Genomic DNA, 16,270 nt, shown 5'->3' on the forward strand with positions numbered 1-16,270 from the left:
AATTTACATGTATTCAGTAATTTGTTCCTTATAAAACTTTAGAAGAGCCTGTTAGCTTCAATCTACAAATGAGGACACTAAGGCACAGAGACATCAAGTAACTTGCCAAAGATCATATAATAGCAGAGTTGGGGTTCCAAGCTATACCCTAGAGCCTGCACTTGCGTAGTGAATAAAAGACTGTTAAGGGACACATAGTACACATTCAATAAATGGCTGCTTTTAAAAGATACATTTCAGTGCCAGCTATCTAAATTCGTCATAAGCCATTATGCGTCTTCATTTGGTGTTGTCCACTGCAGACTACTGCAAGAGGGCAATATAGGCATATGAAAAAGTTTTGACAGTGAAAGATCCATCTTAACAAGAGTTAATGTTTATTGAGCACATAATATATGCTAAGCATTAGTCCAACAGCTTTTCATGAATTCCAGGAAACACACTCCTCAAGTAGCTAATAATATCAGCTCCATTTGCAGACTCTGAGCACTGAGGGTTAAACAATTTGTCCAAGGGGACCTGGAGGATCTAAACTGAAGAACCTGGCACAATAGCACTCTCAACCATGGTGCTCCCTGGGTCTATAAAATATACATTTGCGGGTGTAGTGTGCACTGTCTGGGGGATGGACACGCTTGAATCTCTGACTCGGGCAGGGCAAAGGCAATATATGTAACCTAAACATTTGTACCTCCGTAATATGGTGAAATTTAAAAAAATAAGAAAATATACATTTGTGTTGTTTTTCTAAAATACTTACCCAGGTGCCTTATGTGCCACAGGGGGTTGATTGTGGAATATTTCCCATGAAACACAATCAGCATTGGGGAGGTGGCCACCCCTCCTCCCAGGGAGCTGCTATAGAGGTTTTCCCTAAGAAATGAAATAGAAAAGCAACATTTGGACTGGAGCTGCCACACACTCAGATACAGTAGAATATAATACTTATAAAAGATGCAAGACATTCTCTCACTATATAATAAGACTTACAGCCTTTCATTTTCCCCCAACTTTTTATTTTGAAAATTGTTAAACCTACACAAAATTGTAAGAATACCACAAACTCTCATATATATTGCCTAGTAGATTCACAGTGTTAATATTTTGCCATTTTAACTCCGTCTTTTTTATGGCAGACATAGAAGATCAGATTCCAATCCTACATTATTTAGAATAACTACTCACAAATTCAAGATTACAGTGGTACCAAAATATCCAGATAAAAAAGACTGACAGGAAATACAATGGAATGATCATAGTGGTTGTGTTAGTTACTTCTATTTTCTCTAAACTTCAATGATGAAAAATTATAAATTAAAAAAATCAACCTTAAAAAGCAAAGTTGACTTTATAAAATAATCCTTAACAAGCAATTTATGTAAGAAGGAGAAACTCAACAAAGATAAAGATTTTCAGTGGAAAAGATTCAAGTCACGTTATTAAACGACTGATTAGGAAAATGTTTAATAAAGGACTCCTTGTTCCACAGGGTCTGGATTCCTCTGATTTGTACCATTTGAGGAAAGATTTTAACCTGCTGCCCCCTTTTCTTTCTCAACAGTGCCTCTAAGAAAATCTGACCTAATAGGACTGAAGTATTTCTAACCCCTGAGCTATGCATAGAAAATTAATTGAATGATTTTGTTCTCAAGCATGGGAATAATGGTAGAGAGGTCAACACATACTCCACATTTTTTTGCATCCACTTTTCTAATTGTTTGGTGATGCGCTGGTGTTTCCATTCCGTCATGTTGGCAACAATCACACCAGGATTGAAAGAGCAGGTGCTGGGGCTGATGCCAAGGTCTTTTATGGTCTTCTTCCGGTAGTCCAGATAGCCCATGTATGTATTCTGTAAGGGAACAGGATATGCGTGCATTTGGCCAATGAATCTTTTCTTTCTGAAAAATGATCATTTTCTTGAAGCCCTTGTGCAGTCTCTCTGGGTTTCCTCCTGTGTCGCTGGCCACTTCCTAGTGGTTTTGTTTTGTTTTGTTTTGGTTGGGTTTTTTGCTGGTTCCCCTCATTCCTCCGATACCTAAATGCTGAATGCCCCAGGTCTCAGTCCAGCCCCTGTTCCTTTCTCTAGCAAGAACTCCATAGACAGCCTCATCCAGTCTCATGGCTCTAAACACCATCCGTCTGGCAGCCCTGACGTCTCCTCCGGGCTTCTGACTCCTATACCTGCCAACTAAATGTCTCCTTTTGGACAGTTAGCAAGGTAGCTCCAACTTACATCCAAAAATTGATCTCAATCCTGTCCAAAACCTGCTTCCCTACAACTTGTCTCACCTCAGCCAGTGGCGTCTTTATCCTGGTTACTCGGGCAGAAAACCCGGGTCATTAGGTCATCCTCGACCCCTTTCTCACTCACTCCTCATTCACGTCCGTCAGCAAATCCTGTTGGTCCCTTCTTCTTTTTTTTTTTTTGTTTTTGAGACAGAGTTTGCTCTGTTCCCCGGGCTAGAGTGCTGTGGTGTAGGGCCTGGTAGGCCATCTCAGGCACTCTGGCTTTTACTCTGAATGAGATGGGAAGCCATTGGGTGGAATTTTAGTTTTGTTCACTATATTATCAGTACCTAAAACAGTGTCAGGCACACAGTAAACACTCAATAAGCAGGTGTTGAATCAACGTAGTATGAGGCAGGACATATTCTTTCATCTACATAGACTGTCATAATCTACTTCAACGTGATGCTCTCAAATAGGACACAGGAGTAATGGAAATACTTGAGCACTTTCTACATGCCAGTCTGTTCTAAGAACTTCACACACATTACCTCATTAATTGCATATAATACCTTTACATGTATTAACTGATTTGATTCTCACAGTAACTCTACAAAGGAAGTACTATTATTACCTCTGTTTGACAAATGTGGCAAAAACAACTGGCTAAGTAACTTGCCCAAGGTCATAAATCTACTAAGCAATAGCACCAAGATTTTGGCAAAGTCGAGTCTGGCCCCAGACGCTATGCCCTAAAAGTGCTTTAAATGTAGCACATCTAAAATTATTTGTTAGAACTTCTTTTGAAGAACAGGACTCAACTCTTACTAGCACCTCATTTCAAAGCTACTTTTTGGTTTCAGCATTACATATAGGTTCCACTTTCCTCATTTCCACAAGAGTAAGGAGATCTTTACCCTCAAACAAAATCAATGTTTTCCTCTATTGAAAAGGGGGGAAAAAAAAAACAATGGTCAAAACTCTGGAAATAGAACCAAACAGTTGAGGGAGTCTCTTCTGTAGAAAACACCGTCTCTGACATAGAGTGTGGTTATGAGGAACCTCGGTAACAACTACATTTCTGGAGCATTTATGAATGCTACAAGCTGGACACTTTGACATCACGTTATTCATTATAGCTCACAAAACACAACAAAGTAGACATTATCGTTGCCATGTTTCAGATAAGGAAAGTGGGACTTGGCGGGGTTAAAGTAACTCGCCTCAGAGCTGACAAGGAATGGAGCTGGGATGCGAAATAAAGCCCAGATACCTGTGCTGTTCCTCCCGCAGCCCAGACGGGCCGTGAGGGTTTGAAGGTAGAGATTACACTCAGTGGGAGTTGCAGGGGAAGAGAACGGCCCAGAACAGCAGGGCAAGGGTGGGATTTCCGAAACAGTGTGCCCACCTGCAGCCCCACAAGTCTGTGTATATCCTGAGTGGAGGGCAAGTCGCAGTCATCCGAGAAAGCTGCCGCGTGGCCCAGGGCCAAGGTGGTGTCATACAGTTCTTGGATATCACCTGCATTTAGAAACGCCAGCGGTTAAAATATTATAGCATGTGTTTAGGAGCTTCAGCAATTTCTGATTTTGCTATGGAAGAAGAGTATCAGATCCCTAATTTCAAGTGGCTTGGCAATTTACTTAATAAGAATAGCTCGTACCAATTTAGAAAGCCACTTGATTAGTTCAGTTTATTTCTGTTGCTATGTAGGTGCCACACCATGCTTATCCTATTCGTATGCGGAAGAGAGGGAACACAACATCTAAACACCAAATCTCAGCTCACTCCTAAGAGTGTCATCAGTAAGACTGTATTTCCATACATTTTAGGGCTGCAGAGGAAGGAAAGGCTACCAAGCTATTTATTCCAGACTTTGATAATCAGGGAGTCAACTGGATAGTTCAGGGGAGTATCAACCCCTGTTTTCAAAATATTTTCAAATTTACAACCATCCTATACTCACAACTTTAATAAGCAGTCAGAATCACTAGGCATCTAGCTATATGGAAAATGAAGAAAGTCATTCTACTTATCAGTTGCTCCTTTTCCAAGTGTTCTTGGCAGTCAGCGAGTGTACCTTGTACAATTACATCATCGTCCAAGTAGATGACTTTCTCGTGTTGGTGGATAAGGAGAGGGAGATAAAATCGAACAAAGTTCAGCTGTTAACAAAAGAAACGAAGGTGGGGAAGAGGCGTATGGCTCAATGTCTTCTAGGGGTACTGGAAAGTGGGCTTTGACCATGGCCTCAGCTCAGCTCCAGGTTCGTTTTGTCTTTTTCTTTTCTTTTCTTTTCTTTTGAGACAGAGTCTCACTCTGTTGCCCGGGGGAGTGCCATGGCATCAGCCTAGTTCACAGCAACCTCAAACTGCTGGGCTCAAGTATTCTCCTGCCTCAGCCTCCCAAGTAGCTGGACCACAGGCATGTGCCACCATGCCCGGCTAATTTTTTCTATTTTTAGTAGAGATGGGGTCTCGTTCTTGCTCAGGCTGGTCTCGAACTCCTGAGCTCAAGCAATCCTCCCGCCTCAGCCTCCCAGAGTGCTAGGATTACAGGCGTGAGCCACCGCGCCCGGCCAGCTCCAGGTTTGGAACAGAATAAAACAGGGGCTACAGAGATGTCTCACCTGAGCTTCCTCGTACCCAACTTATCTGGGCCCTGGGGCTGAAACCAGCGCTGGCAGATCGGCAGTTCTCCTAGATCCAAATCCCTGGCTGCTGAGGCTGTTGCCACTTTCATCTCTGTGAACTGCTGCCGTGGGAGTCACAGAGGCTTCCTAGACAATCTTTTAGGGCTCAGATTGCCTGCCTTCCTCTACATTCGGTCAACTAAATCAGCCTTAAAGACACACGCGCGCACAAATGCACACACACACATATGCACGCACATACACGTGTCATTCCAACAGCAACCTTTTAGCTCTTTGAACCAGAAAAAGGTCAGAGAAGCATGAGCTGTGGGTATGAGTTTTAAAGTTTCATTAGTAACAACACTGTTTAATCTGAAGTCCCAACTCAGCTTGCGCTCTGACAATACCTGCAATGGAGGAGAAAGACCATATCCTACACAAAAGGCTTACAGAATTTAGTAAATTTTCAAGGATGGATTTAAGTAACAATCCTGTGTAGAAGGTGGCTGCAGTTTCTGTAAAACCGCCAGCAAAAGCACCACTCTGTGCAGCAGAGGGTTCCTTTTGTAAGAACTCTTGCAGTAAAACACCTCAGGATTTCCAATGCCAGGAAAAAAGGCGGTGTCTCCTGAAAATTATTATCTTAGTCAATGCTATGAAGTGTATAATCCATCCTGTGGCTGTTTTTTGTTAGCTGCTGGGACACTCAGAGCTAGATTTAATGCACAATCACAGTACACACAACAGCCTATGGGCTAGGGATATTTTTTCCTGGCCTCCCTACCTGGCCCACCTCCAGCTCCCACCCCTGCAGACCATATTCACATACACAACTGCGTTCTACGTTTTTTTATGCTTCATTTCTTCTTTAATAGCTTAGTTACGTTTATGTAAACCATCTTAAATTCTTTCTGGAGCAGTGGCTTATCAATTATAAATAAGCAGAGTTTGGTGGAGATCTAACACCATAGGGCTTCAAAAATATTCCAGCTGCATCCCAGTGGCTAGTGCTCCATGTGGAAGGAGGTCTCCCCAAGGACTGTCCCCAACACATGCACGATTCCCACTCACAGGCTGGAGCAATTCAGGCCTCGAGGCGTCTGGTCTGATCTTCCCCTTGAGGACCGTAGGGTTGAATTCCACGATTTTAAAGTTTATTTCTCTCAGTTTAGAATGTTCAATCCATTTTCTAAAGAAATGACAAAAAACATCTAGCACACACTTCAAATCTTTCCTCAATTTGCCTATTGCCTCAGAGTGAATCTGTTGCCTCCTTAGAAAGTTAAAAATAAAATGTGTGTAAACTTAGTAGAGTTTAGTCTATAAACCCTGATTCTGATTTTTTTTTTTCCTCATCTGGTCTGGCTTTAAATCTTTCCCTTTTTCCTCCCCCTTAATCACATAACTCTTTCTGCAAAGGAAATGAAGCGAAATAGTAATAACCAAATATCTCCCCGGATCCAAATAATTTCCCCCAGAAACAGGAAGAACAAAAAGTGTTCCTTCTTTCTTATAAAGCAGCATCATATCAGTTTTCCTGCACTGGCTAGTGTTCTCATTAATATTTGCTCACCTGATGAGGGAAAAATTGTATGTCACTTATAATGTGACATATGTTTTGATTTGCATTTTTAAATAATGCAAATATGTTTTAGTTCACATTTTCCTGTTAGTAACATAGAACATCTTTTCATGTTTGTTTGCCATTTGTATGTTTTTTCTTCTGTGAATTGCCTATTCATACTCTATGCCCATTTTTCTACTAGATGATTGTGATTTTAAATTTTTTGGAACAATTCTTTATTTTGAATAGTAATCCTTTATCTATAATACATGTTGAAAATATTTCCTGCTAATCTATTATGTGACTAATTTCACTTATTGCATTCTTCATCATTTGAAAGTTTTTAAGTGTTATGCAATCAAATCTGTCAGGTTTTCCTTACAATTTCTGGGTTCAGGGAGGCATTCTCCAACCAAGATTATATAATTATCCTACGTTTTTATAATACATTTAAATTTTGATTTCTGTTTATTTCTTCTTAATCTAACCCCAATTTATTTTTTAGTATAATGATAAGGAAAAGATAAATTCAAAACTATATTATAATATATAAGTTTATAGTTAAAAAATTATAATTAGTTATGATTCAGGGCCACACGAAAATGGTTATGTTATGTTAATATTCTCGTAGGTTAAGAAAGCAGACAAAAGAGAGGCCATTTTAGAAATACTTTCACATAATCTGCTTAAGGATTGGGATTCTTTAGTTTGTTAGACAGTTCACTTCTGCAGAATGATGCATTGCAGATTAATAAGGCTTTGCTGAAATTTCCTTAGCCAGGCGACACAATTGTCAGGTCACCAAGTAAACCTCAGGACATCCCCTCATTAATTCTAATGACATCATTCCAAAAAGGAAGGGAATCCATTCAAAGAAAAATAAGGAAGATTAAAAGAAAGTCAAAAGCTCCAAAGTCCGTAGTGCACAAATTTTACCGTATTCGAGACAGAGTGTTCCGGAGACCGACTACATAGAACAAAATGTTGGCGTCAGTGTTGCTGTAGATGCTATTGATGGCAGCCATGGCAGCGCCCATTCTCCCTGCTGCTGCACAAATCACCACAGGAATCTCCTCTTCTAGCTCTTCAGGGGTCTCGGATTCAACATCTGGAAACATCAAAATCAGTATCTTGGAACATGAAGGAATTTCACAGTAGAGCCAGATTAACTAGTCTTCCACCCTCCGAGGGAAGACAGTGTGGTGTGGAAGAGACTGCTGTTTGTTCTCCAATATCCAGTCTCTCCTTCCCTTAGAAAAGAACTTTGGGATTTTAGTGGGCACGTAGCCAACCGCTAAGACTATTTTACCCAAACTCCCTTTCAGCCCTGTATGATCAAGTCCTGACCTTCAATTAATGTGTGCAACTACTGGGTCTGCCCTTCAAAGGAATGCTTACCCTCCCCTTTGCCTTTCCCCCTTCCATTGGCTGGAACATTGATATGATGGCAGGAGTCAGAGCAGCCATTTTAGATCACAAGATGGCAGCTACCTGTCAAGGACACCAAAACCATAAGATAGAAGGAATCTTGATCTGGATTATTGTGGAACTGATACATTAGGCTGACGTTTAAAAGAGAAAATAAACTTCTATATTGTTTAAGTCGCTATTATTTTGGAGCTGTCTTAAAGAAGCCAGTTGGATAGCTGAACGTACACATGGTTGGAAAACATATGAAGAACTGAAAAGCCTCATTTGTTCAACATTCCTCAACTCTTCCCTAAATTGGGATATTGACCTTGCCCACACTGCTGTAAGATATACTACTTGGGTTTTCCTTCCCCTGTCCAGCCTCTAGTCAAGTTTCCCAAATGCTGACAGCAAGAGAAAGGAGGTAAATGAAAGAGCATGACTGATACATAAGAAGAATAATTGACTATTCTTCTGAGCATTGGCTATGATATAAAACGCCAATGCCATAACATCATACTTTGGTACCACAATACACCTTCCATTCATGAAGAATAATAATTATCAGCATTTAGGGTATCCACCATCAAATGCCCATCTGATTTTTACTTAAAGCTCTCTCTTTCTCTCTCTTTCCAGATACATTTTTGCAAAACCTCTATCACTCAAGCCCCAGGTAGTTCTAGTTGATATTCAATTCAACAAGCATTTATTGAAACTAACCACCAGGTACTGTGCTTTGTGTAATTTAAGAAACACCGAATGACCTTCCCTTTCTCCCTCTACATCTTTTCCACCAGCATGCAATTGCATCTGAAATTTCCACCACCAGAATAATTTTGCTTTCATGATATATTCACTGACGTGAGAAAATGCTCATAATATACTGTTAAGGGGGAGAAGATTACAAAATCCCCTCTAGTGTTTGATCTCAAGTTGATACATACATACTTGCAAATGGACCTATGTCTATTTATGGAATTATATGTGATTTTAATTTTATTAGTGTTTCTTATATTTTCCAAATAGTCTAAAGTAACCATGAGTTATTTTTATAAACAAACCAGGAAAAATGTTTCTTAAAGATTGTTCCTTTTTAACTAAGTTTTCATCTTGGGGAGGTCCCCTGATCATGGGGTATGTTACCTGCAGGCAGTGAAGTGATCTGCCTGAAATGCAAATTTGACTTTTTCTTCATTCCTGAAAGTCCTTCAGTGGTTCCTAAAAGGTGAAGCCACATTCCTTCACCTGGCACCCAGGCTCCTCACGATCCAGCTCCTGCTCACGTCTCCAGCCTCGTCTCCTTCTTCTCCAACGATACCAAACTCCCCGTGGTCCCCTGAATGTTCCACCACGTTGTCTCTTATCTCAGTGCCTTTACACATGCTGTTCCCAATGCCTGGAATGCTTTTTCCATCGCTTTGTGCATGGCTGACTCTTACATATTCATGCCAACTGCAGCACAGACATCAGATCCTTTGGAAAGTCTTTAAGAGCTCCCTGCACAAATTAGCATACCCCTTGTCTGTGCTATGTCCTTGCTTGTGGCTGGATTTATCAGCTGCACTGCAATTTATTTGGCTGCATGTCTTTCTTTTTCTCCTATTACACTAGGAGCCCTGCAAGGGCAAGGGTGGTTTCTTGTTCATCTCTGTATCCTCTGCAGCCATCCTCGCGCCTGGCACATGGTAGATTCTCAATACTATTTGGATGGATGGGTGAGTTTATTAGATACCTCTATTTGAGCACTTGTCACAATGCACTGCAAGAATCTATTTATGTGTCTGCCTCCTTCACTAGACTGTAAGCTCATTATACTATGCCCAGTGAGTCTGGCACCTTGAAAATGCTTAATGAAAGTTTGCTGAAGTGAACTAAACTGAACTGATGGATTAGCCTTAGAGAATAGGGCCCTGGAGGAACAGTTCATGGGCTTTTCCTAGGGCCAAAGACAGGGGGAAGTGTTGGAAAGCCGGTGCGGTGCCTGGCTTCCAGGCTCAGGCAGAGGCCTTTAGCAGACAGCAGGCAGCACGAGGTAGCAGGAAGGTGAAAGAGGGGAGACCCCAAGAAAAGGTCAAACATCTTTGAGTGTACACCTCTGCTGCAGACACAACACACGCCCCACTTCTTAAGGGCCTCTACCAGTCAGAGAAGCTCGAAGCTAACCTAAGCCAAAAATACTGCTGTGCCAAAAACTTTCCCCTGGACAGAATAAAGGATGAAGGCACATTGGAGAAATGTGATGGAAAGGCTCATCAACCGTAAATTCTTCATCTATGCTCCAACCTGGCAGTGCCTTTGAGAACTGTCTGCTGTCCTGCTTGGATCCATTTTACCAACTGGTTCCTGAGCCAATGCATTAAAAGGGTTGGCTATGGGAAAGCCATCTGGTGCCTAACAGCATTAGAAAGCATCGTAATGATGGCAGAATGGATTAAAAACACAAGCAGCTCTTATCAAACCATGCCTATTCCTAGAAGAGGTAAAAAGTCTGCTCTTCCAACGCCAAAACTCAGAATCCCATTTCATATAAGGATTATTTTAGCCAAACGTATCAAATTTGCCTCACCCCAAGTGGGACAGGAGTGAGTGACCAGCACACCAATCACAAGGAATTATCAGGAGATTACATGGAATGTCATTATCGGGAGGTAACACAGAATGGCACCATGTTTTTTTTTTTCAGCATATGACTTCACAGGGCCTCTGGAACATTAACTTTTAACGCTAGTTCTTTCAATAAACGTTTTTTAAATTATCAATATTAATGTGCACTTCTTGAAAAAAAATGCCAGCCCAAACAGAAGAGTATCTGGTAAATTGCAACTGTTTTCTGCAGAATTCTCACTCCCATCCCAGAAGGAGATCTGTATTACTCTTCATGTAAATACTAAAGGATACACACCACATACATATATTACTTTAAAGCCAAAATACTTTTCATACTCTTCTGCAACTTGCTTTTCCTGCTTAACATACCACGGACATCTTTCCATGTCAACACTACATTCTTTTGAATAGTATTTTGTAACATTGATTCTTTTTTATTTTAACACCGAATGGGATGATATTGGATTCATTCGTGCAGCGCTAATGCTTTGTTTATCTGTGTATAGCTGATTAATCAGTCATAATGTGCATTTTGTTGCAGTTGTTTTAACAGCTGTTATAAAACGTACCCATTTCTTTCCCTGGACAAAGGGGCCTGCAGTGGGATTAGCTGACCAATGTGTTGGTTTATGGGCGGGGAGTGAAGTGTGAGGAGTATAGAGCCAGAAGTTCAGATGACATTTGACCTTGTGTGACTTCCCTTCTTGCTCTCTTTTAAAACAGTATATTGAGGGATAATCAAGATACAGCTGTGGACTGGATTATTGCCCCCAAAATTCATATGTTAAAGTCTTGACCCCCAGCAGCTCGGGATCTGACTGTGTTTGGAGACAGAGTTTTCAAAGAGGCAATTAAGTTAAAATGAGGCCATTTGGTGAGACCCTAACCCAGGAGGGCTGGTATCCTACTAAGAAGAGGAAGAGACACGAGCGATGCCGCACAGAGGAAGGCCACGCAGGGACGTGGTGAGAAGGCGGCTGCAGGTCGAGGAGAGAGGTCTCAGGAGAAACCAACCCTGCCCGCACCTTGGTCTTGGACTGCCAGCCTCCAGAAATACGAGAAAATACGTTTCTGTTCTTTTAGCACCTACGGCAGCCCTAGCAAACTAATACAGATATCTTAAAATTTACCCGTTGCAAGTGTACAGTTTAACGATTTTTAGCCATTTATAGACTTGCATAGCCATCACCACAATCCCGTTTTAGAACATTTCCATCACCCCAAAAAGTTCCCTTAAGCTAGTTTGCTGTGGATCCACTCTCACCCACAGCTCAGGAGACCACAGATCTGCTTTCTGCCTCCATAGATTTGCCTTTTCTACAAGTCTGGTGTAGATGGAATCGTACAATATGTAGTCTTTTGGGTCTGGCTTCTTTTCATTTAGCGTCACGTGTTTGAGGTTCATCCATGCTGTAGCTTGTGTCAGTAGTTTGTTCCTTTCCACTGTTGCGAAGCACCCCACTGAGTGAGCATACCACATTTCATTTATCTGTTCCCTGGTTCATGTACATGTGGACTGTTTCCAGTTTGGGGCTACTATGAGTAATGCCCTATGAACATCTGTATGTATGTCTTTGTGTGAAAATCATTCTCTTTCCAGATGCTCTCAATGTTCATTAAGACCAGATTATCCATGTTTTTAATTCTTTTTTAAAATGAATTTTTTAAATTAAAAAAAAAAACAGCTTCATAGGAACAGGGACATTGCTTTGTTCAATGTGTTTCCAGTTCTGAAATGTCTGGGCTCAAAAAAAATTGTGGAATAAATGTATGTAACACACCAAAATACTAACTGTATTTGTCTTTGGCTGACACAGCAACAGGTAATATTTTTTCTTCTGTACTTTCCACAAATGAATACATTTGCTTGACTAATATAAAAGTGAAATCAATTAAAAATATAATAATAAACACAATGCTGCCTAATTTTTGTGGGGCTTAACTTTATCCATGTTTTTAATTCTTTTTTAAAATGAATTTTTTAAATTAAAAAAAAAAACAGCTTCATAGGAACAGGGACATTGCTTTGTTCAATGTGTTTCCAGTTCTGAAATGTCTGGCGTCAAAAAAAATTGTGGAATAAATGTATGTAACACACCAAAATACTAACTATATTTGTCTTTGGCTGACACAGCAACAGGTAATATTTTTTCTTCTGTACTTTCCGCAAATGAATACATTTGCTTGACTAATATAAAAAGGAAATCAATTAAAAATATAATAATAAACACAATGCTGCCTAATTTTTGTGGGGCTTAACTTCATGTGTGTTTTGGGGTCATGAAGGTGTCATCTCATGCAATTCACCCCCAGCTCTAGTACAGCTGAAAGAGGACACGGGGTCCTCCTCCCCATGGATCATTTTCAAGTTGAGAATTCTGAGGCTGTTTGTGCACTGACAGGAATGAATCAGCAGGGAGAAGAGAGGGAAGGCGATTTTCATAAGCGAAATTATTGAGAGACTCCAAAGGGATGGGATGTAGAACAGTCCACCCAAAGTGTGGTCCAAGAACCCACCACATCACCCTCAATCAGCAGTTTATCAGAAATGCAAATCCTCAGGGCCCAGCCCATACCTGCTGATTCTAAATTTCTTGGCGGGGCCAGCGCTGTGTTTTAACAAGCCCTCCACGTGAATCTTACATATCACAAAGTTTGAATAGCACCAATCATTCTATAATACTAGAATGGCACCTATCACCCTAGAGCACAACTGAAAAGGTGGCCTAAGGTGGATATTCCGCCAGCAGGTCTTTGGGAGCTGACCAAATTCTCACTTGTCCATGAACCCAGCTACTGAAAGGACCTAAGGGAAGACGTTCAAACTTTGTTCCTGGGCATCCAATCTCAGTGGGCCCTGCCTGCTTACCTGCTTCATTCTTGATCACAGTCCTCTTATGAACTTTCTTATACAGAATCACACAGAGGGTCACAATCAGAAGGAAGAGCAACACCTGGTTTACTGAAATAAAAATGGATACACATTAACGTTTAACCTAACAACCTGAAATCGCATGGAAAATTTTAGGATGGCAGCATGCGTAGCTGGTGGCCTGGGGCCTTTCTTTTAGCAGATGACATATGGAGTGAAGAATTAACCAGGGTCACTGCTATTGTTCAAGGACACACAGAGGAAGAATAAGGAAGGTCCAGAGCCAAACCCAGGCAGTCTGATGGCAGAGGCTGTGACCTTAATCATTATAAGATGCTGCCTTTGGAGCCACTTTCTGTGCATGAATATTTTGTTTCAAATAATTCCCAACACTTATATAATCTTATTATGATCCAATAGTAACTATGAGCATGTGTTCTTAGCTGCTATAACACAGTTGTTTCTCAGTTAATTCAACTACTGGTCAAGGATGACACGCAAAGAATTCCCACCCAGGGTAAAAGATTAGAAGACTCCAATACCTCTTCCAGTTCTAAGTCTCCAGGACCACCTGTTGCAGATCAGTGATGCTTGCCCCTGGGATCTATTGAGAAGTAGAAGTGGTGCAGGACAGTGTTTTCCTGAGTGTGGAACACATACCACTGGATGTGCAGGAAATGACTGAGGAAGTTCATATTTGCAGCATTAAGTAGTGTGAAGTCACAGTGTGAGAAAGTCAGTCTTTCTGACTTCGTGTGCAGGCAGGCAACAAAAGCTACCCAGAACTCAATAACATTCTTCTAATTGTATGTATTTTTACAACCACCTTCTTCTCATGATAGGAGATAATTCTTTTGTCATTTACAGTAAGGATAAAAACTTTTTATTGTGAAGTACATGCAAATTTTAAAAATGAGTCAATTTAAAGAAAATATTAAGTAACACATAGGACAGAAGGAACACAAATGATGGGATGTTGCCATATGTGGTGCACACACATGCCTAAAGGTTTGAAAAATGTTGCTGGAAGAGGAAAGGGAGGGGGTGCGAAGTCAGACTGAAACGTCGTTTCTACCACCTCCTTGCTGTGTGGCCTCAGACTGGTTCCTTAACCTTTCTGAGCCTCCGGTGTGCTTGTCTGCTAAAGGGGAATTATTATAACAAGCATTATCTCACACTGTTGTTTTGAGAGTTAACAGAGGGAATGAAAGCCCAATACTTTATCATTGTTACGTATTATCATTTATTATTTTTATGCATCAAGATACTTAATCTATTGGCTTCATACTGATCTATTTTCTAGCCCCTAAGCCTTTGTCTTCTCACTTGTAAAACAACAGAGTTGGAGACTCTCCAGGGACGCCTTCCAAAACTACTTTTTGAGACTCAGCGACTCTACTTTGCTGACACCCAGCTCCTCCCTTTCTGGGTTATCAGATTCAGCCATAAACTAGACTCAGTTTAAAACAAAACTATAGAGAGGCAGAAGATAAGGGACAAAGTTCTATAGTTTATCAACAGGTCTGATTAATATTTACCTGCCACAGCCAATTTGGGGAGATAGCCCAATGTCTACTACCATGCTACCCTTTCAACCGTGGCCGTTCCCACTGACACAGGGTTTGCCATGCAATATTTGGGACAAATTATACTAAAAAATTGTTTGTTGTCTATCTGAAGTTCAAGTGTAACTGGCTGTATGTATTTTTATTTGCTAAACCTGTGTTTTTATTTGCTAAACCAGGCAACTCTATCATGAAGGTAACCGTCAGAAAATTAGGGTACTGTTTCCCCCGAAATTCACAAACTACTAGATCTAAAATCAGGAGCAAATCCAGGTTTTGATGGGTCTGAAGATTTGAAGTGACTCTTCAAGAATAAGAATACAAAATTACAAATGCCAAATTAGACACGAACGTGAATATTTATTTAGAATGAGAAAATAAGTTATATTTGTAAGTTTTATAGCAATATATATGTGCCCTCTCATGATAAGTCCACTTTAAGCAAAATACTTAACAACTTTTTCCATGGGAATTATACTGAAATGATGATGCCAAAAATTGCCCATGGGAAAACTACCCTTGAAAATCAAAGAAGGTTAAAAGAAAAAAAAAAAAGGCCAAGCTTTGGCATCAAAACAGTCCTCCCAGGTTCGCAGCCGAGCCCTGGTGGCTCTCAAACACCAGCGCCGCCTCTAGCTCGCGGACTCCAGCCAGAGAAGCGGATAAGTAAGGTCTTTGTACCGTGGCTCACACAAAGCGGACTGCCCGCAAATCCACGGGCGGTAAAGCACCCAGGAAGCAAGTGGCTACAAAAGCCGCTCGCCAGAGTGCGCCCTCCACTGGATGGGTGAAGAAACGTCATCGCTGCAGGCTGGTACCCTGGCACTCCGTAAAAACAGACGTTATGGGAAGTCCACTGAACTTCTGATTGACAAACTTCCTTTCCAGCATCTGGTGGGAGCAATTGCTCAGGGCGTCAAAACAGATCTGCGCTTCCAGAGCGCAGTTATTGGTGCTTTGCAGGAGGCAAGTGAGACCTGTCTGGTTGGCCTTTTTGAACACACCAATCTGTGTGCTCTCCATGCCAAATGTGTAATAATTATGCCGAAAGACATCCAGCTAGCAGGCTACATACCTAGAGAACGTGCTTAAGAATCCACTGTGATGGGAAAACATTTCATTCTCAAAAAAAAAAAAAAATTTTTTTTTTTCTTTTTTTTGTTGTTTTTGATTTTTGGTTTTTTTTTTCCCATGGGGTCAAAAGGTACCTAAGTATATGATTGTGAGTGGAAAAATAGGGGACAGAAATTAGGTATCGGCGGTTTTTCCATTTTCATTTGTGTATGATTTTAATATAAATGCAGGGATGTGAAGCATTTATACAAGTCAAAATGTTTCCATGAACAAGTTTCAGCAGTTCAACTTCATAACAATTATAAATAAACCTG

General features: G+C 40.8%; 1 protein-coding gene across 1 annotated transcript in view; it reads right to left on the minus strand.

Moving 5' to 3' along the window:
- Positions 1-259: 259 nt before the first annotated feature.
- Positions 260-16,270, minus strand: part of GLT8D2 (glycosyltransferase 8 domain containing 2) — a 53,118-nt gene continuing 37,107 nt past the window's right edge. The window contains exons 3-10 of the mRNA XM_012650249.1: positions 13,315-13,407; positions 7,362-7,533; positions 5,933-6,050; positions 4,310-4,394; positions 3,638-3,750; positions 1,686-1,852; positions 761-873; positions 260-306 (exon numbers count right to left, since the gene is read on the minus strand). Of these exons, the coding sequence (XP_012505703.1) occupies positions 260-306; positions 761-873; positions 1,686-1,852; positions 3,638-3,750; positions 4,310-4,394; positions 5,933-6,050; positions 7,362-7,533; positions 13,315-13,407 (908 nt within the window). The remainder of the gene's footprint in view (positions 307-760; positions 874-1,685; positions 1,853-3,637; positions 3,751-4,309; positions 4,395-5,932; positions 6,051-7,361; positions 7,534-13,314; positions 13,408-16,270) is intronic.

Source organism: Propithecus coquereli, unplaced genomic scaffold, assembly GCF_000956105.1.
Source record: "Propithecus coquereli isolate 6110/MARCELLA unplaced genomic scaffold, Pcoq_1.0 Scaffold316, whole genome shotgun sequence".
NCBI classification, from domain to species: Eukaryota; Metazoa; Chordata; class Mammalia; order Primates; family Indriidae; genus Propithecus; species Propithecus coquereli.